The sequence below is a fragment of the Narcine bancroftii genome, chromosome 6 (genome assembly GCF_036971445.1).
Source record: "Narcine bancroftii isolate sNarBan1 chromosome 6, sNarBan1.hap1, whole genome shotgun sequence".
NCBI classification, from domain to species: Eukaryota; Metazoa; Chordata; class Chondrichthyes; order Torpediniformes; family Narcinidae; genus Narcine; species Narcine bancroftii.
This window is the reverse complement of record NC_091474.1, coordinates 1,024,375-1,050,025: the sequence shown is the minus strand read 5'-3', so window position 1 is coordinate 1,050,025 and position 25,651 is coordinate 1,024,375. Positions and strand designations below refer to the sequence as shown.

The 25,651-nt window shown below is 39.7% G+C and overlaps 1 protein-coding gene across 3 annotated transcripts in view; it reads right to left on the bottom strand.

The window, feature by feature from the left end:
• The window catches only part of nfatc2a (nuclear factor of activated T cells 2a), a 157,557-nt gene that overhangs the window by 13,895 nt on the left and 118,011 nt on the right, over positions 1–25,651 (bottom strand). For 2 of the 3 annotated variants that reach the window (XM_069883607.1, XM_069883605.1), the window contains exon 10: positions 23,244–23,287. The exons of the other annotated variant lie outside the window; for it this stretch is intronic. In XM_069883607.1, the coding sequence (XP_069739708.1) occupies positions 23,244–23,287 (44 nt within the window). The remainder of the gene's footprint in view (positions 1–23,243; positions 23,288–25,651) is intronic. 3 annotated transcript variants of the gene reach the window in all.

The following is a 25,651-nucleotide window of genomic DNA, read 5'->3' as shown; positions in this document are numbered from 1 at the left end:
ACCTTCCTCTGAAAGAGTTAGGAAAAGATAACCTGTCTGGCATCAAACGATGTGCCTGCCCTGAGTCGCCCGTTGACAGATTGTGAGAGGACAATAAAGTTGCTTCGTTTATCCTGGTGGTAAACCTGAAGGGTTTCTGCAGACAGAGTTAGTAGTATTATTTCAGAATGAGGTTTTTAGCACTCGATAGACCAAGTCTCAAAAGTATACAGGAAAGAAAGGCTCGTGAGACCATCAACTTTGTGGTGAGTTTGAAGTTTTGATCTTTTCCTTTGTAGGATAAAAAAATATTCCATTGAAGGCAATATTGAATTACATCATCCATATCTGTCTTTGCTATTGAGGTGGTAGGACATGGTCCACATTTTCCATGATCTTCCATTGAACGCTTATTGTTGAAGGGTTCTGTGCAGCAGAAACAGGTAACTAGAAGATCTGCTTTACAGCTCTTGAGTGAAAGACCCATGTCTTTGCTTGTTTCAGTGAACAGGCTAATGCTGATCTGAGCTTGGCAGATATAAAACTTACCTACTTCCAGCAATGGTTTACTTTGACTTCATGACTGCAGTGATTCAAATGAAAGCCCCTCATCAACCCCTCGAGCAATCTGGAGTTGGAAATAAATTCATTGAAATCATCTATGTGAGGCACTCCCTCAAGAAGGCAGCCAACATCATAAAGAACTCCCATTACCCTGGTAACCTCTTTTCACTGCTGCCTTCAGGTACAAGGTACAAAAGCCTGGTCCACCACTGTTTACCAAAGGTTATCAGGCTCTTGATCTCTTGTGTTACACTAATCATGGACTGCTCTGAAACCACAAAAGACTGTCTGCACCATTATAATGCCAGTTTTCCTTTTGCACTATATTAAACACTATCTAAATTTTGTATTTATTATTTTTTTTAATTTAATTAATACTATTGCAATTTTATTTTTCCTTTACAAAGTATTGGTTCGGCTGCAGCATGCAAGAATTTCAGTGCATGAGTACTTTGCACAGTATAGTATATGTCAAAACTCATGAGCGGAATAAATTGGATGAACACAGACCAGAGGACACAGGTTTAAGCTGAAGGAAAAGAGACTTAACAGCAACCTGAGGGGTAACTAATTCCACAGAGAGGGTGGTGGGAGCAGGGAACAGGCTGCCAGAGGAGACGGTTGAGACACATACCATTGTAATGCTTAAGAAATAACTTGGACAGATAGATGGATAGGATAAATTTAGAAGGACATGGGCCAAATGCAGGCAGATAAGACTAGTTAGGGTGAGACATTTTGGTCAGCAAGGGCAAATTGAGCCGAAAGGCCCGTTTTTACGCTGGACGACTGTCTCTATCTGAAAAATATCAACATTGCATTTTCCTAAAGCATAATATACATCCCCTAATCATGAAAAAAATGATATATGCCATGAAAAAAACCTCACAAATAATAAAATATGTGGTTTAATAATTAATTTCACAATAAATAATGGCTTTGACTGTATTTGTAGGCCATGTGAATAGATTATAGATGTCAGTGCCTTGATGCAAACATTAAATTCACGATCCCACTTATATGAGTAGAAAGATCTGAATACAATGAGAGAATAGTTACCGCAAAGAAGGAAGCCATTTGGGCCATCGAGTCTATGCAACTCCCAGCAATCCCATTAGTTCCTGCTGTTTTCCCTCAATAAGGTCTGTCATCCTCCATCAAATTCTCTTTTGAAAGCCCTGAATAATTTTGTTTTCTCCACCCCTACAGTGAGTTTCAGATTATAACTACTCAAACATTTTTAAAAAATGGTCTTCCATCTTCTTTATATCTACTGGTAAAAACACGTACCTCTAGTTTTTAATCATTTGCTTACGGAAATCGTTTTTCTAATTCTCCCATGTAAATCAGCCATGATTTCATGTCAAATTTCATGCCAATCTTCATTATTCCTGGAAGTATAATCCCATTTTCTCCAAGTTGCGTTAAGATGAAACTCTGGAAGCAGTCAAAAACTTTCACATCCTTTTTAAAGTTAAATGGTCAGAATGGCATGTAGCACTCCAGATGTGGTTTCATTGGTGTTCTATATATATTCAATATGTACAACACCCTACTTGGTGTAGCAGTGCCGACAGCTCATTTTACAGTTCATTTCTTGCTATTGATCTTGAAGTTTAGCACCAAATGCAAACATGCATATATCAGGATGCTCTTTATCGGCATTTAACGCCATCATCCCCTCAAAATGAGCAGCAAACTCCAAGACCTGGGAGTTAACGCCCCACTGTGTAATTGGATCATGGATTTCCTCACCTCCAGACCACAATCAGTGAGGATTGGTAAGAACATCTCCACAATCTCCATCAGTACCAGAGCACCACAGGGCTGTGTTCTTAGCCCCTTGCTCTACTCACTTTACACCTAGGACTGTGTAGCTCAGTACGACAATAACACCATCTCCAAATTCACTGACGATACCACGGTAGTGGGTTGTATAAAAGAAGGGGATGAGTCAACATACAGGAGGGAGAATGAAAACTTGGCTAAATGGTGCAGCAACAACAACCTTGCATTCAATGTCACCAAAACTAAGGAGATGATCACTGACTTCAGGAAGGGTAAGCCAGAGGTGGACAAATCCAGTGATTATTGGGGGAATCAGAGGTGGAGAGGGTGAGCAAATTTAAGTTCTTGGGAGTCACTATCTCGGAGGATCTTTTCTGGACCCAACGCACCAATGGAATCATGAAGAGAGCACCTCTACTTCCTTGGGAGTTTGCGGAAGTTTGGTATGACATCAGAAACCCAGCTAAATTTCTGCAGATGTGTGGTGGAAAGTGTGCTGACTGTTTGCATCACAATCTGGTATGGAAACACCAATCCCCTCAGTGTAAAGCCCTCCAAAAGGTAGCAGACATAGCCCAGGACATCATAGGCAAATCCATCCCCACTCTTGAGAACATCTACAGGGAACGCTGCAGTCGGAGTGCAGCAGCAACAATCATCAAAGACCCTCACCACCAAGCGCACACTCTGTTCTCGCTGCTGCCATCGGTAAAGAGGTCTGGATACCATAGGACGTAGACCACCAGGTTCAGGAACAGCTACCACCCCTCCACCATCAGACTCCTCAACAACAAACTCAATCAGAGACTCATTTAAGTTCTCTTACTTGTTCACTTTATTGCTTTTCTCTTTGTTCTCTCTGTATTGCACAGTCAGTTTGTTTACATTCGTTATCTGTTTACAGTTGTTTATTTGTTTACATGTTCAGCTGTGTACAGTTTATTTTTTGCACTACCAATTGGGGTCATTCTGTTGCACTTGCAGGAGAAGGAATCTCAGGATTGTATGTGATGTCATATACGTATCTGACCATAAATCAGAAAGCTGAAATCTAAAGTTCACAAAATGCGTAACATAAAAAAATAATCTGACTGGAATTTAATTGTTGTTGACAAAATGTTAAAATAGTTGCGACTATTTCCATGACTGTGGTTCTACATCAAGCATGAAATTATTTTAACATGAATTGTGAAAAACAGTAAAGAATTTGTTTAAAAACGTGGCACTGGTGAATTAAAACATTATTAATTCATCCGTCATTTCTGAAGCATTTGCAGACTTTTAAAAATGGTAAATCATTCACATTTTCTTCCACACAAAGCAAACAGCAAAAACAAATCACTTATTTTAGGCTTCTGTGGGATTTTAGCAAATAAATTATTTCTCTGAATACTTCATACAATCACTTTAAATGGTACAATAATGCTGAAAATTAAAACTTGATGTGAGACTTCCTGTTCCATTGCTTAGGGAAAGGGTTTTATTGCTTATCAGTCCCTTATCTCATACAGATAGATTCTGCCTACACTAAAAAAATCAGTATAGATGGGTGTAAAATAGTGATGCAAACAAGCACAATCCAAAAAAGATGTTTAGATAAGGACTTTCCCTCATTACGATGACTTATAAAATGCTGTTTTAATTTTAGGAACTTTCCACTTCTGTGGCTACATATTATTAGAACTACTCTATAATTACACAGCCTGTTTGGTTTACTGATTAATGGTTGGCTTAGAGAGAGACTTTGCCATGCAGTAACTGCCGCAATAACATCCTCCAGATACATCAAAGAAATTTTTTTTTTCAAAATATTAGAGTTCTGATCTTTAACTGCTGTTCAGTACAATAAACAAAATGCAATGGTTGAAGACCAGGATCATGTTAAACAGTTGGTTAGATACAGTGTTCCTTTCCAGTCTGATTTAAAATTGGTCAGCCAAAATCTTAATTTAGATGGCCTGGTTAGCATAGTGGTCAGGGCCTCGCTGTTACAGCACTGGGGTTCAAATCCAACACTGTCTGTTAGGAGTTTGTACGTTCACCTCATCTCTGTTTGGGTTTCCTCCAGCTTCTCGGTTTCCTCCCACCCTTCAAAATGGGTTGTAGGTCAATTAGGTAATTGGGTGGACCGGGCTTGTGGCCCGAAAGGGGCTGCAACTGTGTTGAATGTCTAACTAGTCCAGCAAGAATCAGCAACTGAAGTACATTTCATACCTGAGGTAATTTGTTGTCAAAAGTCCTTTGCTTACCCATAAGCACAAATATTCAAATTAGGATATCCCTGGAGATATATGCTATGTAAATATTTACAAACATGACTATATCACTACATCTATCTTTTTTACATCACTACCATTCAGTTTGAATCTAACGCAGGTTGTTAAAAAATCATGCAAATCTATTAGTCTATTTGGATCCAATTAGCATGACTTCATGTTTTGGTTTCCTTACTTTTTGGGAAAAGGAACTGATCTTGCCAGATCGGCACAGTGGACCATAGTGGTTCACACAACACTATTACAGAGCCAGTGACCCTACTTCGAATCTGGTGCTGTCTGGACGGAGTTTGTACATTCTCCATGTGAGAACGTGGGATTCCTCTGGGAGTTCCAGTTTCATTCTGCCCTTCAAAAATGTACAAGGGCTGTCGGTTAATTGGTGTATTTGGGGATCCATTGACTCATCAGCTGGAATGGCCTGTTAATGTGCTGTCGGACTAAGTTTACATTTTTAAACATTTTTAAAAATGTTTATCATCGATTCATGCCCTATACAAGTGAAAGTTTCATGCTCTTCCCCTAAGTCACCAATGACTTCATCCCTTGCATCCCTTTGGCAGCAAGCAAACTATTTACCTTCTTTCCCAAGGGAGCAATTGCCTGCAAGCTCCAGAAAGTTCACTTCTCTCTGCATTTTCGGCTTTAAGTGCAAATTAGAAGTGCATTTTGTTTGGTGTCTGCACACATTTCTCACTGTGATGCTATTTCCTGGTTTCATTTTGACCATGGAATAACATATTTAATGCATAAACTTTTTTATTTTTCTTAATGGCAGAAGTAAAATGTATAGAAGTCTAGATTTATGTCCCGTGTTGCCAGTACGCAACTTAACAAAGAGTACTCCACAATGAAAGGAGTGAAAACAGTGATTTAAAGGTCCATCACTGGAAATAATATTTTTTAGCATTGCTGTTCCCCACCCCAGCTCAATTTCCCATAATGTTGTGTTGCTCCCACCCCTCTGCCATGCCTTTCTCTCAACTCCATGAAGCTCACATGAGATCCCACATAGATGCAGAAACAGACATCAATAGCCCATGATCCGGTACACCATCCCACTTCCCAGCGATTGGTGTGCAACAAGCAGGTCAGATTTTAACATCTCTTAAAGTACACATTGCCTTGCAAAAAAACAATTGCCCAATTTCAATACATTTAGTGACCTTAAGTTTTACATCACCTAAATATCTGACAAAAGCAGCATCCATTCTGTCCACCAAGTGTAGGTGCACAACAGGAACCAGAGAATGAAGAAAATCAAATAAGAGAGAAAGGGAATGTAAGTTGCATTCATTTTGTTTCTTAATCTGTCACTCATCTATTCTCTGCTCTAAGTCCTGTATTCCAGAGCAACAGGGTCAGAAGAGAAGCTGCAGCCATTTTGACAATTAATGCTGCTCTCTAATTCAGTTTTTACAGTTAATTTGAAGTTCTTTACAACTTTATTGCCGAAAATTTGTTTAAAATGGCAACTCATAGTAGAATTCACAAAGATCATTTAAATTTGGTTCAAACTCAGAAATGTTACTGTTTTATTAATATTTCACCATCAATAGACACCACAATAAGTCAACAGTTACCCAAAAGTGTTCAAACAGGTTTGGATGTTTTACTCAGTTTGATTCTGTTGAAGAACATGGCACTCTCTTCCCCAGCCATTGCTACCGCACACAGCTGCTGACCAGTAGCAACACCATTCCTACATCCTGCTGTGGGATTCAGCTGTCAACAACAGTTCCTTTGTTTTCTTGCAAAGAAGCTGGAGATTTTAATATTTGTTCTTTGTGCTGAGGCCTGGAGCAACATGTTCACATTAACACTTTGGCTGACAGAGGCTCTGAATTTGAAATTTTCAATCTTCTTTACCCAAGAGATGGAGGAATAGCAGCTTACCGGATGCAGATAAGTTAAGGTAGGATGCTTATCAAGTAATAGACAAAACAAAGCTCTTTGAGTGTTGTTTTGGTCAGAGGCATCACCACTGCACTGAGTGGGTAGTTGCTAAATTCTAGTGCATCCTAAACAGTGAGCTGGGTGGGTACAGGAATGGGTGCCAACAATACCAGGTCATCAGTGACCTGCTGCAAACTTCTAATACAGCCAATGCCTGAGGTTAATGATTGCAACAGAAGTTGTAGAGTTAATGGGAGGAATATGCTCAAGCAAGTCAATAAAGGCACTCAGTCCGATGTCACAAGGATACCATTTGGTTGACCTGGGAGTGCCCGACAATGGGTTTCCCTAGAATGCACCAAAGAAAGCAAAGCTGGGGGAATTAAGTTATTCCATGCACCCTGATGTGGAAATCACAAGAAAAATGCAAGTATGACTCATGCACAGAACTGCCAAATGAATTTCCAATGTGACACAAAATCTCCTGGAAATGGCTACAATTGAATTTCATTCTGGAAAAAAAAATTCCAATTACATAACCCTACAAACAAGGTTATGCAACTTAATTTCTAGGCATACATTCAATCCCCAGTCTGTGTCTAATTGCCTAATGAATGTTCATTACAATTGATTTGGTGCATCTGATTACGACCCAATGGCTTGAGTTGTGAAGCACATGAATGAGGGGAGAAAATGACACTATATGTTCAAGAGAAAAAAGTGTCTGTATGTATTTTGGTCAGTATGGTTTATAGTGTGAAAAATAAAAAAATTGAAAAAAAAATGAGCATAGAACTAATCTTGGCTTGATACAACTTTTGATTTGGTGGAGCCTCAACATTTATTACCTTGGCTGCCACACGATGAATGTCCATTAGGCTGAAATAGTGTTTCAGCATCTCAAGAACAGAGAAAAAAGTGGGTGAAGCAAAGAAAACATCAATTATAAAAAAAAGTTTGATATCAAAGGAAAATCATACTGTGTAACCTGAAGAAAATCCTCAATTAATCACTTAGCACTTTATACTCATCCAGCATTGAAAATGAAAAAGGTGCATCTTCTTCACATACAACACTGTAAAGCAATGACACATCTCAACTTGGTTACATTTTTAATATTATGTTCAATTAAACAGCAATTTACTTACCTCATTGACCTAATGTTTCAATCATGAATGGTCACTTCAGAGAGGTTGGATGAGTAATCAGGAAACAAAAGGGGATGGTCAATACCAAAGAATGAAGGGCTGAGCCATAAACCCTGCCATATATTGAACAAGAAAGCTAGATGGCCTGTCGGTGAATGAGAGCCAACGGCTAATGCTTAAATGATATTTGGGCAGGTGTGTGGATAGAAAAGGGTTAAAGGGATTTGGCCTAAGTCCAGGCAAATGGGATGAGCTCAGATGAGTAACTTGGTCAGCATGTATGAGTGGGCTAGATAGCTCATGACTCTATTAAAGGGAGATTGTGGTGACCAAAGTTTATCCAGGCTTCAGAAAACTTTCAACAGAATATTTCAAAATTGTTCACAATTCATTTCAGGACATGGGTTAAAATATGTGTGGCTAATATTGGTGGATTGTTTTGCAAAATTGCATAATTTCCTACAAAGGATCATTTAAAGACTAAAATAATGTCCTTGAAACAGTTTGGGGTACTATGAGCAGCCAATTTGAGAAGTCAACATTTATTTCCACACTTTATCACGAAGGGACAAAATATTTTCATCTCTAATATTCAGGGGTGGAATGAGAAGAGGCCATTTGATCCATCATAGTTTGTCTTCACAGATTACACAGTTTAAAGTATCTGAGGGTGGCTAACCTTTTAATTTTTAATTTAGACATCTAGCACGTTAACAGGCCATTTTGGCCCACGCGTACATACTGGGGGTGTAAGGCTGACATGGATTCGAGGGCCAAAATTCCTGTTACCGTGCTAGATGTCTAAATTAAAAATTAAAAGGTTAGCCACCCCTGAGACTAAGGCATATCTCTTTGATTCTAATGAAGTCAAGATTTGCAATAAGTAGATCACGCAAAGCATATGCACCAAAAATAAAATTATTGCCTGGAATAAATAACATCCAAACAGGCTGTTAATGCCAACCAGTTCAACTCTAAATTTATATTTCACAAATCTCTTATTTTTCCCGAAAAGATTCTATCAGCTTAACTCTCTTTTTTACCTCCCTTACATATTTATCTAGTTTCCCTTTTTACATCAACTCTGCCTTGCCTCAGAGTAAAGATGTTTCTTTGAATCCTCTTGTCTCATTTTTGGGTGACACACTTTTTTGAATATTTGCCTATCATTCTAATTCAAAATTGCATTTAAAATCCACTTCAACAATCCAATATTTGTTTTCAATAACTAAACTATCAAATAATCGATGCAAATCTAGCTTTTTATTTCCAAAAAGTAAAAAGAATACTTGAATACACCTGGATTTAGAGAAATATGTGGGATGAGCACGAAGCTGATAAGTAAACGCACACCTTCAGGAACCCTACAATGTAATAGTCCTTATCCAGTGGAGGGTCAGTGCCTGTCTGTGTGTGTGAGTGTGAGTGTGTATGTGTGTGAGTGCCTGTGTGTGTGTATGTGTGAGACTGCCTGTGTGTGTGTGCCTGTGTGTGTGTGTGAGTGCCTGTGTGTGTGTGTGAGAGTGCCTGTGTGTGTGTGTGAGAGTGCCTGTGTGCCTTTGTGTGTGTGTGTGTGTGTGTGTGTGTGTGTGTGTGAGTGTGTGTGTGAGTGTGTGTGTGTGTGAGTGTGTGTGTGTGTGAGTGTGTGTGTGTGTGTGTGTGTGCCTTTGTGTGTGTGTGTGTGTGTGTGAGTGTGTGTGTGTGTGAGTGTGTGTGTGTGTGTGTGTGCCTTTGTGTGTGTGTGTGTGTGTGTGAGTGTGTGTGTGTGAGTGTGTGTGTGTGTGAGTGTGTGTGTGTGAGAGAGTCTGTGCTCATGCCTTTAAGTCACTTTTTACCATACACTATTTACAATTTCACAAACCTTCATCAAAAATAAAACATGTTACCACAAGTGTTTTAAGTATGTTTCAAAAGCAGCAAGACTCGCAAGCACGAGAAAGGAAAACCACAAAGTGTTAATATTCCGCGTTGGAATATTTAAATTTTATAATCATACAGTGGCAAATTGCCTGATCAGAGAGGAAGTCAGTCGTTCTTTCCTGAAATAACTTTCAGATGGATAGTAATGAGGATCCATATGAGAAATACTTGCCATTAATGCAGCCTTTCAGTCTCTACGGTACAGGAGCCAAAATGTGGTATATTATGTTGCTTAGTAACATCCAATTAGCAACCACTTCAACCTCCATTGCAATGTTTTTGTTTACATTTTTGTTTCAGTCTAACCTTACAGAGAGTTACAGTCTGCACTAGAACTTAGAGCGTCTCCAGTGGAAGATGAGCTTCCTGATTAAGATACAATATTGCTGAATGCAGAGGAGAGAAGAGTTAAACATTCTTCCTTCCTCCTTCTTTCTGAAGCCTATTCATTTGCTTGTTTGACATTGCTCGACTATTTGGGTTTTCATCCAAAGGTTCTCCTCCCTATTTCCACTTTTTAATCATATTCTACAATTAAAAGCTGCAGTGAAGGCCGCCAATAACATCTCAGCTGGTTTCCCATTTATTTCAGGAAACTACGACTCAGTGAAAGTGAAGGGTCACAGATGCTAAAAGCTCACGTTTTTTGTCACAGTGAAGTGGTTTTGCTTTGTTTGATTGAAACAAGCTATTTACAAGTACTCACCATTTTAAGGGTATTGGGGCACTTAAGGAGAACACACTATAGAGGTGGACTGTCTGGCTTATTCCATAACCTACATGCAGTTAGCGATACGGGAGCATTGGGTAAGTTTTCACCCTCCCATTGAGGCAAAGACATAAGCATTGGTTTTAGATCTCCAAGATCATTTCTGAAGCTTTATGGATGCCGACCCTCCATTCTGCCAGAGATTTGTGCACGATTTCAAGAGAAAGTCAGATAGCTGAATTGCAAAAGGAACTCTACAAACTATTATCAAAAGAATTCAGAACAATCTTGCAATATAATGCACCATTATGCAGTTTCACAAAGGCTATGGCCAAAATATGTTTGAAATGGCAGTTTCTGGGATGCCAGCAGATAACATGATGCTTGCCAAAGAGCTAAGCAATGTCCATCCACTTTGTCCGATAAGGTGGTCAATTGAAAGGTGATCCTGAACACTAACTGCCACCAGGTTCTGAGTTTTGGAATACATCCCATTCTTCTAGTTGTACTTTATATGTGGGCTGGAGAAACCTGTGCACTTGCAAACCATGCTTTGTGAAACAAAGATCAGGTGGTTAATAATTTGGGATTTCTTTTTGTTTTGGAAATGATTAGAGCCAATAATTAGCCACACTTTGCTTCATGGCAGCACCATTACCCATTTCAGAAAAAGAAAAATTCATACCAGTGAATCCACAAATTAAAACATCCGTACATTTAGAACAAGAAGCAACATCTGCAGGATATGAGGAAAGGTTGAGGCAGTGAGATGAACTGGATGGCAACCAGAGAACAGTTCCCCACTTATTGATTCACAATTATTGTTTACTGCATATCCTAGGGTTGGAAATAATGCCCATTAAAAGGCGGAGTTCAGGTAAATTCCTAGGCTGTACTAATATTTATGATAATTCTTGTTTAGATTGCTCATAGCAGAGGTAGAAGATAAGCAGAATGGTAGAAGCCCTGCTGTAAAGGCAAAAGTTTCTGGAAATTGACTAAATAAACTAGGCTAAAATTCAGTAAAATTGTGACTCAGAATTACATGGCTCGAGGACTTCTTGTTGATGCTTTGGTTCACGTTGTTTTGCTTATTGAGCATGCAATAACATGTTTGCAAAACCACAGTCTTATAATACTTGAGTTGAGCTTTACCTGATGACTTGCTGATGTGAATTAATTGCTGACACACTATTCTTGAGAGCTTAATGAGGCAGCAGTTTAATCCAGTGTGATTTGCTGTGGGTTACCTGGCACATTCCCACCTCTCCATAAGAAAATCTTTGAACAAAACCACACGTCCATAATTAATGTTGGGCAAAATAATGTTGCTGGTCCTAAAGCCAAGGTTGCATCAGTTTTTCATCTCTTGACTCGATAAGAAGTGAATAAACTTGAAAAATGAATGGGTCAATAAATAAAAGTTACTTTACACAAGTTTCATCAGAAGTAATTTGCAAACTCCAAAGAGGTGAAAAGGAAAATAACCACTAGTACTTCACAGCCAAGGTCCAAACCAATACGATTTTTCCTGGCTGTCTTTAGCTTCTTCCTTTCCTTCAGTCTTTTACTGTGAATTTCAGTTAGCTATTAATGCAGTGGTGGGAGATTGTATCTCACACTATTTGGCAAAAATGGGATGATCTCAGTTAAAAAATGGTGAACTTGCCGCCTTGACTCAAAAATTAAACAGGCCTTCTGCTGCAACACCCGAATCTAGCAAGAGACTGATTAATTTCTTCACTATTTATCTGATGGGTCTGATGCTCAGTAAAATAGCCAGGTAAGAGGAAGCAGTCACAAAATGATACCCAATATTAGCTAAGTGAGGGCGAGGTAGAGGTATCTCTACATGAATAATGTTGGTCACCCCACCCTGACCATGATCAATCTTTTCCACCTTCACACTGACCCTCTCCCAAATCCACAACCTCCACCTTGAAAACAGATAGAGTCTTCCACCAGAGAAATTTGGTAGCTTTACTGGTTATTCCAATTCATAAAATTGATGCAAATTTACTTCTGTGTGATTTCCAGCTGCTTGTCAATTCATAAACTATTTATGATGGAAAACTTTCTCAGCTGTAGAAATTTACTGGAATGTGCTACTAGTATGAACTCGACCCCAAAGGAAAACACAGTCCAAGGAACCTCAGTCCATTACAACCAATGTGAAAAATTGGTAGCATTCACACAACCAATTTCTAATATGGTAACATCTTTCTGGCAACAAGAAGTTGGGAAGTGAGGAGAAATCTCCTGTGCACAAAAAATCCTTTGTGTACAATATATTTACTTGGACTAAACATTTAGCTCGTCAACAGCAAAGACTGGGTGAATGAGCAATGCTGGGTCTTTTGAAATCAACTCATATCCTGCTTGAAGTCATCTTTTGCCACAGTAAATAAATATCAAAGTACTATTTGCTTATTTATTCATTTACTTCTGTTTCATTTCATTCGTCTGCTGCAAATGTTTCTGGAATTCATAGCACCTTATCTCAATGCCAAAAAGGCAAGGTCTTGAGGCAGCAGAAAAGTAAATTGTGAGACGCAGTAAACCGGAGGAATTTCTGGAAGCAGTTCCAGAGAGTAGAAGTCATGCTGAGTGAAGACTAACTCTGAATGTAGAATAGGGAATAATGGGATATACAGGTAGCCAGAATCTCATTCAGAGAAGCAGTATGATGGCATTCAGGGAGAAAAGATTGCAAATATAGAAGAGCTAAAATTTCATCGGGATTCATGAGCAGGAAATATGTTTTATGTTAATCTCTGGTCACCACCCTATAACTCCCCTAAGGGCCACATTTAAGTAATGGGCTTGTTTGCTCTTCACTTCATGTAACGTAAATATTTTTATTGTTTTTTATGTAGTCGTTGAGAAGTACGATGGAAACCAAAATGTAACTGCTTCACAGGGAATTTTTGAGCAGTTCTGGGGGAGCCATAGCTGAAAAAAGGTTGAGAATGGCTGATCTAGAGAGGGTGCAGAGATTTAATTGATTGAAGAGGTTTACAAGGATGCTGCATGGATTGGAGAGCATGCCTTATAAGGTTAGGTTGAGTGAATTTAGTCTTTCTCCATGGAGCGATGAAGAATGAGGGACGTAAAGATGATGAGAGACATGATCGTGTGAATGGCCAGAGCTTTTTCTCCCAGTATTGAAATGGCTAACACGAGGAGGCAAAGTTTGAGGTGCTTGGGAGCAAGTGCAGAGGACAAGTAACAGATACATTTTTCACACAGAGAATGCTCTACCAGTACCTGTGGTGGAGGCAGGTACCATGGGATCTTTTAACAGATGATTAGATAGGTACATGGAACTGAGAATAATGGAGGGTTATGCAGTAGTGAAATTCTAGGCAAATGTTAGGTTGACACAACACTGTGGGCCAAAGGACCTGTACTGTGCTGTAGATGGCTGTGTTTTATCTTCAAATTTGTTTGGGAAAGAGGGCCAGAGGAGTTATTCAAGCACATAATGGATAAACAAAAAAACTTAGTCTGGATATAATTGGCTCTAAATTGGGTAATTTAGTGCCATTTTTTTTGGCTTGAAACATGCAAAATTTCCTTTTATACTCAGTAAATCATGCTTGCAGTCATTTCCAAATTAAATTGTATGGATCCCAAAATTTGCCCAGGGACTTCTGTAAGTGGTTGACATGTCCCAATGTCTTAAGCATATGTGATAAGTGGCAGCGTCCATAATTTGCACAGAGTTCATGCACAGAGTTCGTGCCAATTCTCCTGTCATGTTTCTCTCTGACACACATGTCCTTTTGAGTAAATGTGGGAGCTGACTCCCCATGTAAATCCTCTTGTCTCCTTCATGGTAGCCATAATGTGCAAAAGTACTGTTTGACTTCCCCAGGGAAGGTGTCGATCAGGGGAGGTACCCTTTTCTGGTTGCTGCAAAGTATAGTTGCCTGGAACTGCACAGAATTGAATGTTGAGAATTCAGCATGCCTTTCTTTTGTGCTCATTTCTGGTGTTCTGGCTGGATTTGTCCACTTCCACAAATTTTAATCGGAAATTTCTATTCTTACTATATCAATTAGATATGGCATTACCCGATTTTTGGACAAAGTGGATGGTGATGCCAACCTTTCTTGTCTCAGGTGGTTCTTTTTTCTATAAATTATACAGCATTATCAGTTTTACAAAACAGCTAAACTTGGGCATGTGACATCATCTTATTATTGGACATTAATGGCTCTCAGCAGACTCAACAAAAGCATGGGGAATCTATTAACATATACTGGAATGGTGCACACCTACAGTTCCAGTACAGCTTATGCTACCACATCAACTTCTGTGACTATGCTCTCCAAGTCTCTAGGGCACCAAACGAGCAGCTGACTAAAAATATGCTCTCCAGTCCTTCTTCTCAGAGTTGGGCTCAGGAGTTGGCCAGATTCAAGTCTGATTTATTCATTTAAAAGAGGGGTCCAAATTTTGAGATGAGGGGGAAAGGGATGGAGAGTGGGGAAGACTGACAACTGGTGTTTGAGGGTAGAGGGGTTGTGTGGGTTGGGGAGAGGAAAGAGTGGGTTAACTGTCCTCCCAGGCACTGAGGAGAACCAAGGATGACAGAGAACAGGAGCAGGAAGCCAGCAAGGTGCTGGGGGATTGAAGGAAGGAGCTGGAAACCAGCTGAGTGATGAGGGAATTGTAAGTGAAAGGGAGAGGAAGGTTGGCCTTGTTGCAAGGTTTGAGTATACCAGTGACTGGTTTGAAGTAGAGCAGCAGGTAGGCAGAACATTGGGAAGGAAGGGAAAGAAATTGGGACTGGCAGCAAATTGTAAGAGGAAATTGCTGGGACAGATGTCAACATCTTGGGGAGGGGCAGTCAGGGGTCCGGCTGGAGGTCACGGGTGATAGGAGGGTCTGATTCTTGTGAGAAAAGAATCAAAAGATGCATGCTGGTGATTTAGCTAAATATGCAAGTGCTTAATTTGGTGTTCAGGCCGTGAGCTTTCTTGGGACAATGTGACATGCAAGGTGAACAACGTCACCTCCCACACACTTGAGGCAGGAATCACATCATGGTCAGAAGAGTGATTAACATCAAGATGTGCTCAGTTGATTTATCATTTGGGGCAGCACAAAATAATCCAGACGTTATCACCAGAGAAACTGAAAACCTACAGATGCTGGAATATTGTCAAACAATGAGAAGCTGGAGAGCTCAGACAAGCTGACAGCGTCCATGGATGTAAATGGTCAGTTAATGTTTCGGGTCAGGACCCTTTATGAAGATTAAAGTTGGAAGGAATGATAACAAGTCTATCAAGGGGGAACAAAAGAAAAAACTCATTTTCTTTTGTTCCGCTCCTGACAAACTTAATATCACCTCCTCATATTTGAGTCTCGATAAAGGGGCCCCGACCCTAAATGATGACTGATCATTTCTATCCGTGGATGCTCCTTCACCTGCTGAATTGCTCAAAAAGTGCTCAGTGTTGTGTTTTGTTCTAGAATTTTAAAAAAATTTAATTGAAGGATACTATGCCGTACCATTGAATTTTTAGATACATATGCTTCACAAACTCCTTTAGAGCACCAGCAATTGTGACCAGGGTTCAAATCTCCCACTGTCTGTTAAGGGGTTTGTACATTCTCCTCATGTCTTTGTGGATTTTCTTCGGGGTCTCTGGTTTCCTCCCACCATTTGAAACATACCGACAGTGTAGGTTAATTGAGTGTAAATGAGATAGACAACAGACTCGCCAAGGCAAATAGCACCTTTGGAAGACTACACAAAAGAGTCTGGAAAAACAAGCAACTGAAAAACCTCACAAAGATAAGCGTATACAGAGCCGTTGTCATACCCACACTCCTGTTCGGCTCCGAATCATGGATCCTCTACCGGCATCACCTACGGCTCCTAGAACGCTTCCACCAGCGTTGTCTCCGCTCCATCCTCAACATCCATTGGAGCGCTTTCATCCCTAACGTCGAAGTACTCGAGATGGCAGAGGTCGACAGCATCGAGTCCACGCTGCTGAAGATCCAGCTGTGGTGGGTGGGTCACGTCTCCAGAATGGAGGACCATCGCCTTTTCAAGATCGTGTTATATGGTGAGCTCTCCACTGGCCACCGTGACAGAGGTGCACCAAAGAAAAGGTAGAAGGACTGCCTAAAGAAATCTCTTGGTGCCTGCCACATTGACCACCGCCAGTGGGCTGATATCGCCTCAAACCGTGCATCTTGGCGCCTCACAGTTTGGCGGGCAGCAACCTCCTTTGAAGAAGACCGCAGAGCCCACCTCACTGACAAAAGGCAAAGGAGGAAAAACCCAACACCCAACCCCAACCAACCAATTTTCCCCTGCAGCCGCTGCAACCGTGTCTGCCTGTCTCGCATCGGACTTGTCAGCCACAAACGAGCCTGCAGCTGACGTGGACTTTTTACCCCCTCCATAAATCTTCGTCCGCGAAGCCAAGCCAAAGAAGAGAAGAGAAATTGGGCGACACGGACTCTGGGCCGAAATGGCCTGTTACTGTGCTGTATGTCTAAATTTTAAACATTTAAAAGCTCCTTCATGAATGTGCAGGAGGTTGTGCTGGCAAGCCGCTCTAACTCCAGCAGTTGTATGAAGATTGTGCTGGCAAGCCGCTCCATCTCCACCAGTTGTATGAAGGTGCGAGACTTTTTCCGTTTTCTGCTTCACTGCATTTATTGGCTCGTCTTCTGCTCATGCCTTTATTTGTGTGTCTTGCGCAATCAATTAATTTGGAAACACAAATTCCATTTTTTACTTCTTAAATACTATTTTGGGCACGGTAAAACAAATAATCTATAACATTCTGATAGATTTCACTGTCATTTTAAAGTTGGAAAAGCCATTAAAAGATAATTTAATCTAAATAAAAATTATTTTATCTACTTCAGATAGGCACTTTTTACAACAATAACTTTAGAATGATATGCGTGATCTAGAATGGCTTGGATATTGGGTTCAATTATACTCTTAGTTTTGTATCATCTAACAATTGTGAATGGAGCAGGATGAAATTGTATTCTGCCTTTATTTTTGGAACTGAAACTAAAATGTACTTTTGTAACAATATGAAGTGAACAAACTATTTGTAATGTGTGCTATTCTTGCTCTTCTGACCAGAACTAACTTAGGTATCATGATCTTCTCTACACTGATAATACTTCAGTATTTTCAACATTATGATATTCACCATTCTACAAGAGCATTTCTTTAGCATAATCTCTCTTGACTGTATTTTGTAAATATCCAATATATTCACAGTATTGGATATTTAGAACATACAATATATGCACATCACACTGTTCCTGAATTCAGTGGAGCTAGATTTTTTATCTAGTTTACAGATTAATTTTACTATTTAACTTGGTACATCATTTCCATAATTTTCAATACTCAAGTAGCTTATTCATTTCTAAACTACTTTCACATTATTATTATACCAAACACAACTACTTAGACACAGGAACCTGATATAAAACACATTTTACAGCTTATCATAAACTTGATTTTTTTTAAAAAATAGCCTGGACATTAAGAACTATTTAGATTTAGAAGATAGGCCTCATCTCCCCTTTCTCCAGTGAGTGGGAATGGAGGCTATTTTGGGCAGATTAAGAAATAGCAATAGTTTCCTGAGTACAATGAAACTAACAGTGTGCATGTTAAGAATGTCAGTAAAAAGTACCTCTACCAGTTGAAAAAATTTCAGTATGAATACTACTGGATATTACACATAACCACCCCCCAAGAAGTAAATAATACTTAACATCTGTACTTTTAATCAGATATCCACTTTAAACTTACTTCTAAATATAAAGCAAATGCAAAGAAGTCAATGGTAATAACTGCAACTCAGCCTAACATAAAAATTAAAAGTCGTCTGTAGGCACTTCCAAGGAATTTGTGCTCCCCAGCCAAACAAGCTAAGATTTCATGGCATAGATCCCAACATTGAAAAACCATCAAACATTATTTGAATGCTTTTTACCAACGGCTGAGTGATAAATTCAACTGTAAAACCTTTTAAGGTGCAAAGGAACAAAAAGAAATGAAGTTTCAAATAATAGAGGAGTAGAAATACTTTGTTAAGCAGGTATTAAAGGTGCAAAATAATAGCATCTGTGCATTGTCCATTAATCTGAAATTTAGGACATTTTCATCGACATTAAACTGCTAATTAGTTGTTTTTCTTTCAATCAATTGTTATTTTTGTGCTACACATCTATTTAATGTAATTGAGATAATGAATATAAAGAGGCCAGAGAGAAAATGGAGTTGAAGAGACAATTTTGTTTGCCATAATTAAAAAGTAATTTCTTTTAATATCAGAATATTTCGGAGTGGACCTGCTTGATAATTTATTCCAATCCTCAGTTGTTTATCATATGTATTAATTATTTAGATAAGGGGATTATTAATAACTAGGTAGCAGTGTGGTGTGAGGAGGATATCAGGAAAATGCAGGGGGACTTGGACAGGTTGGGTGAGTGGGCGGATGCATGGAAGATGCAGTTTAATGTGGATAAATGTGAGGTTATCTACTTTGGTGGCAGGAACAGGAAAGCAGATTATTATTTAAATGGAGTCAAGTTAGGTTGTGGGGAAGGGCAATGTGATCGAGGTGTACTTGTATATCAGTCACTAAAAGCTAGCATGCAGGTTCAACAAGCTGTGAAAAAGGCAAATGGGCATGTTTGCCTTCATAAAAAGGGGAGTAGAGTATAAGAGTAAAAATGTCCTTCTGCAGTTGTACAGGGCCCTGGTGAGACTACACCTGGAGTATTATGTCCAGTTCTGGTCTCCTAATTAGAGGAAGGACATTCTCGCTATTGAAGGAGTGCAGCGTAGATTCACAAGGTTAGTTCTGGGGATGGCGAGATTGATGTATGCCATAAGGTTGGATAAACTGGGGTTGTATATGTTGGAATTTAGAAGGATGAGGGGAGATATGATTGAGGTATATAAGATTATTAAGGAATTGGGCGTGATAGAAACTGATTACATGTTCGCGATGTTGGGGAAGCCAGGACTAGAGGCCATAGTTTAAGAATACAGGGAAGGCCCTTTAGGACAGAGATGAGAAAAAAAATTACCCAAAGAGTTATTGGTCTGTGGAATGCTTTGCCACAGAGGGTGGTAGAGGCAGGTTCTCAGGATAAGTTCAAGAGGGAGTTAGATAAAGTTCTTGCAGACAGGGGAATTAAGGGTTATGGGGAGAAGGCAGGGACAGGGTACTGATAGTGGAAGATCAGCCATGATCTAAATGAATGGTGGTGCTGGCTCAATGGGCATGGCCTACTCTAGTACTTATTGTCTGTTGTCTATCACATCAGCTCTCATTTGTGAAATATTTAAACATTCACTTATCTCCAAAAATATCAATTTATAATTCCATAAGTTATAAAAAAATGTCAGCAGAAAAGTCCCTCAGGCTTCTCAATCAAATTGATGCAAGATTCCTCTTGTTGTGTCTTATTCAGATCAAGACAGATGATCTATTCCAAAAAAGAATGGGGTCTGTTTGATCAGCTGGACCTTTGCAACAAAATCAATTAACAGCAGTTGCTCAAGGTCCCCATCCACACTATCTCTTCAATCTGTGCACTTACCTACAAATGTCTACTTACCCAATGTATTATTACTTTTAATGAGACAATATAGTGACACAAATTAGTTATTATATGACTGAACCCCATGTCAGTTGCTGTTAATCCTGTACTAAATGGGAATTACAATGAATGGCATTAATTTTCATCTCTTCCTGGATGTTCAGCCATTAAACAATTAAAACATTGAAAACCACACTGAAGCCTCCACAAATGTTCCTACATCCATTAACATGATGGAGGGGTTGGAGACCAACTTGCAAAAAGTAGGCCAGTAATCGTAATATTCCAATGAAAATGCTTGTCTCAGACTTGTAGATTTAACAATCTAGGATGGGGTTGACAGGAAAGCTGGCATTTCCAAGTAGACAGTATGGCCAGGTTCAGCAGGCAAGTTCTATCTCTAGAGTCTGCTGTAACCTCAAGCTACAAACTCTTGGCAATCACAATTTCCTTGATACATCTTGCACTTCCAGTGATTCTACTCATCCCTCTCAAGTTGGAGCTTGCAGTAAATCAGTGAAGGGGGAAGGAAAGGAAAAATCATTGTCTTGGTGTTAATTGGACCTTGTCTTGGTTTCCCAGTTGTTGCAACATCACTCCCTTCTCAGCCTGAACAAGCCCGGCTGTAATGACCAGCCTGTGATTCTTGGGATCAATACTTTTCTCCTGTGATATTCCCTGACCCTGAATACATTAAAAATTAAATTTGTCATGTAGTTATTTGACAATGACAGTTCACAGCTGGACATGTGGGGGCTAAATGTGCATGATTACAGGGACTCTGCAATGTTTGTTCCTGTGCATCATTTCTGGGGTTTGAGAATTTTCCAGTACAGGAGCAAAATGCTGACAGCGCAAATGCGACTAATTCTGAACATGTTGCCTTGTTGTCACCCTCTTTGCCATGAAGTTCTTTTTGCATTGACTGGATTTTGGCAGGTCACATGTCAACCTGAAGAACCACATGTTCCTTTATATTTTCTGAGATGCATAGAGAGGAAAGTTTACCACTTTGTTACAGGTAATTTACAAAAGAAATCCTATCTGTTTTCTAGTAACTCTCAGATTTAATGCAGTTCCACATAGCTTACAACAATGAAAGATTGGACAAATCTTTTAAAAGCTAAATATCTCACCTCATCTCATAAATAAACTGAAAGACTCCAGTCTGAAACATTACTTTAAAGTAAAAGTGCAGCCATTGTGCACCTCCCGACCTCAGGTCTGCCTGTCTGTGGTTTTGACTGCTAAATTCTGTAGACAGTTCTGCAAGAGTACTTACACACATGTGCAGAACCTCCACATCCACCAATTAAATATGCTGAACACACAGGCAACAGTACGCACATTTTCAAGATACATAAATAAACTCTGAGCGACAGTGTTCAGATAAATCTTCACGTGAAATAATCCTGGCATGAGAACATGTCTGAAAGAGCTGCATACTTGGAATCAGCATGTGCATTACCCATCATTTGATGTTTATTTACTTTACTAGCAAATTGGGGGGAGAGGGAAGACTGGTTCATACTGGAACCTTATTATGTCTACGACCATTGTGATGTTCCAAGACAGGGTCACCGCAGATTAAAATGAGCCTCGTCGTGTCAATATAGTTCAATGGGCTTCCTGAACACTTTATAAACAAATTATAATGCATTGGTTTTATCCTCATGAGGGATTCACTCAAGTAAACTGATTGCCTTTTCTAGGCAATGTTCTCACCCAAAGCCTATTTGGTTTTAATAAATGGAAACTGTTGACATTCAATGTAAGAACAGCCGGTTTCAAATGTTCAATGTGGTTTTTTTCTGCTTTTTGGCTTTGCATCCTTTTGAAATGGACATTAATTTGACCAAACTTGTCAAGATAGGTCATTGAATTAAAAGAAGTGATTCAACGAAATCCAGTGGGACGAGGGTGAGGATGGTCAACACAGACTAGAGGGGCCAAATGGCCTGTTTTTTGTGCTGTAGCATTCTACGCTTCCATCCCAAGATGAAAATAGGCACTTTTTAAAATTAAGAAAATGCACTATTTTTGCAACATAGAAATTTTATAAGACTCCTCCTTCACCAATATTCTATTTTTCTCTGCGGCTGTCCCGGCTGAACTTCTCATCATATAAAAAGCACACCTGTCCATGTCAAATGATGGAAAATGCACACCCAGAATCCAAGAATATTAGTCACTGAATAAACAAAAACTATGTTTTGGACACAAAAATTCCATTGAGTTGTCAGTGACTCTAACTTGAGGATCAACTATGTGAGCCTTTTGAAATGTGGGTGGTCTCAGTGAAAATATTAACTTATCATTCACAGAGCACAATTCCTTTGACAGACTGTGAACTCGATAGAAATGTTAAGCCAACAGTTGCTATTTCGTGTTTTCCAGTCTTCTCAACAGATCCCTTTCTTAACTGGCAAGTACTTAACAAATATCACCACTCTCTCAATAGAAATCCCAATGTGGCTTTAATTAAGGAATAAAATCCAAAACTGCTGAGTGTCAAAATCTGAGGACTACCTGTAAGCCAAACCCTCATTATTTTTACTTTAGTTGAAGAAAATGATCAAAAGGTTTGAAAGCTTGGCACCGCAGTAGTGAATGAGAAGTACAGCAGATAGCTGTGCTTAGCAGTTCACAAGAGCCGTTTATAGAGGGGTAGGCCTTGTTAAGCAATACAACAAATTTCTGGAATGTGCCATGCATGTTTAATTTTTTCCATTAGCTTCTGCCACTGCAAATGCTCTGGGTTTAGCAGATCAGACATTTTGGAGGCAAACAGCTGAAAATAGGATGAGAGAGGGTGTAGTGAGGAGGTGTGGGAGTGGTGATGTACTCTGCCATATTGGCAGAGTTTCTGGGATGGAAAAGAATGCTCTCCAAGGTCCCCCCACAGAATAAGAGGGACTTAAGCCAGGAAGCCCTGCCAGAAATAACAAACAAAACGGCTTTCCCCATCCTTCCTGGGCAGTCAGCTCCAAAGCATTACAATAGTTGCTATAGAGCTTACTTTGCTATCATAACAAATTTGATATGTCCAGTTATAAAAGAGTGCACTGTATTTTGCAGACTTGAAAAGTTAAATTTTGTGGGTTTTTTTCATAGTCCTGGCTTACTTCTGTCTGGGTGCTACAGACAGGGACTCCCTGGGGTTAAAGCTACTGTTTCCTTTCTTTCATTTCAAGAAAGCTATTTCTGCATCCATCCCAAATGTTCTCACACATTATGTCCCCTGAATGTAATCGCGTCTCCAGTAAATGATCAAAATCAATCTCTGATACATTAATAAAAAGTTTATCCCACTTCTTTGTCAGGAATCAAATCTTCTCTACATACCTTATTAAAGTGCTCCAGCCTTTTGAAGAGGTCCCATGAAGTTTCTGTAAAAAAAACTCAGTTTCACTGGTGCAACTTAATTTGGTTGGTCCTCACATCAAAATGTGGTTGATTTCCATAAAACTATAATAACTTTCTTGACCAATTATCCCAACAACAATGAATCCATTATGACAAGGCTAGAATACCTAAATGGGAGTATTTCCCCATCTGGCCCACCTAGGCCAATAAAAGAGGACCTTCTTTAGAAAATATGAATTAGCCCAGTAATCTATGTACTGCAACCTGTGTGAAATACATGATAAGGCATTCATTACAAGTGTGGATTGGCCTTGATTGATTTACAATGATGTGACTAGAAGACGCAACTAGTCTTAAGATTCATTTATATGAATGTCCGGAGACGCTGTGATTGTAGTTCAATACACAAAAGTACTGGAGGCACTCTTCAACCAGATGGCATTAATAGCGAACTCTCTAGAGCCCTCCCCTGTCTGTCTCTGTGTCTCCTTTCCTCCAGCTTCCTAGCCACTTCACTTTCCATCCTGACAGCTGTCCCCTCCCTCCATCGCTTCCCAGATTTTTCCTCTTCCAAATCTACCCATGACCTCTTGCCTGTGCCCCTCCCCCCACCATTTTCGTCAGGCACCTGCCTGCTTTTTGTTCACACCTTGATGAAAGGATCAGGCCCTGAACCTTTGTTACATATCCTTGTTACATAAGGAATGCTGAGTGACCTGCTGGGTTTCTCCATCACTTTTGTGCATTCATTTACATGGATAGCTGAATTAAATTTATTCTCAAAGATTTTGCATTCCTGTATTTACAAACTGAAAATTGGAAGGGAATGGAGTTAAACAAGAAAGTTTACAGATGCTGGGGTTGAGTGTAATACACAAATGTGTGGGGAAACTCAGCAGGTCACACAGCTTCAATAGGAAGTAAAGGGTCTAGGCCCAGACTCAAAACATTGGTTACCCTTTTACTTCTCATGTTGGCTGCGTGACCTGCTGAGATTCCCCAGCACACTTTTGTATTGAAATTTTAAGTGAATGGCTTGAGGTATAGAAAGACAATATATCAGATTTATCACAATAAATTAGAGGGAATACAAAAGCCAACAACAAATACCAAATGATAAAGCCACCTTATATTCACCTTAATAGCATTATACCTTGTCCAGAAGGAAAGAATGAAGCAATCCTGTCTCTCACACCCGTGTCATTCTTTGATTATGATTAGTAAGGTTGATGAAGGTCGAGCAATTGACATGGTCTATTTGGATTTCAGTAAGGCTTTTGATAAGGTTCCACATGAAAGGTTAGTGAGGAAGGTTCAGTCACTAGGAATTAATGTTGAGATAGTCAGATGGGTTCAACGGTAGCTAGAAGATAGGCACCAGAGAGTCATGGTGGATAATTGCCAGTCAGGATGGAGGCCAGTGACGAGCAGTGTGCCTCAGGGATCGGTGTTAGGTCCTTTGTTGTTTGTCATTTACATTAATGATTTGGATGATGGGGTGGTAAATTGGGTTAGTAAATATGCAGATCATACAAAAATAGGGGGAGTTGTGGATAGTGAGGAGGGTTTTCATGGACTGCAGAAGGATTTGGACTGCTTAGAAGAGTGGGCTGAAAGGTGGCAGATGGAGTTTAATGTAGATAAGTGTGAAGGGCTTCATTTTGGGAAGAATAACCAAAACAGGACGTATGCATTGAAGGGGAGGGGGCACTGAGGAATGCAGAGGAACAGAGAGATCTTGGAACAATGGTTCATCATTCTTTGAAAGTGGAATCTCATGTGGATAGGGTGGTGAAGAAGGCTTTTGGTATGCTGGCCTTTATAAATCATAGCATAGAATATAGGAGCTAGGAGGTGATGTTGAGACTGTTTAAGGCATTGGTGAGGCCAAGTTTGGAATACTGTGTGCAGTTCTGGTCTCCAAATTATAGGAAGGATATCAATAAGGTCGAGAGGGTGCAAAGAAGGTTTACTAAAATGCTGCCTGGATTGCAGTATTTCAAATATGGAGAAAGATCAAGTAGACTGGGACTTTATTCATTGGAGCGTAGAAGGTTGAGAGGGGATTTGATAGAGGTATTTAAAATTATGAAGGGAATAGACAGAGTAGATGTGAATAGGCTCTTTCCCCTGAGGGTAGGGGAGATTGGAACAAGGGGTCATAAGTTAAGGGTTAGAGGCAAAACTTTAGAAGATGCTTCTTCACTCAGAGAGTGGTGGCTGAGTGGAATGACCTTCCAGAAGAGATAGTTGCAGCAGGGTCAATTCTGTCATTTTAAGAAGAGGTTAGATGAGTACATGGATGTGAGGGGGTTGGAGGGTTATGGGCAGGGAGTAGGTAGGTGGAACTAGTTGGAGTTTCACGTAAATCAATGCCGACTAAAAGG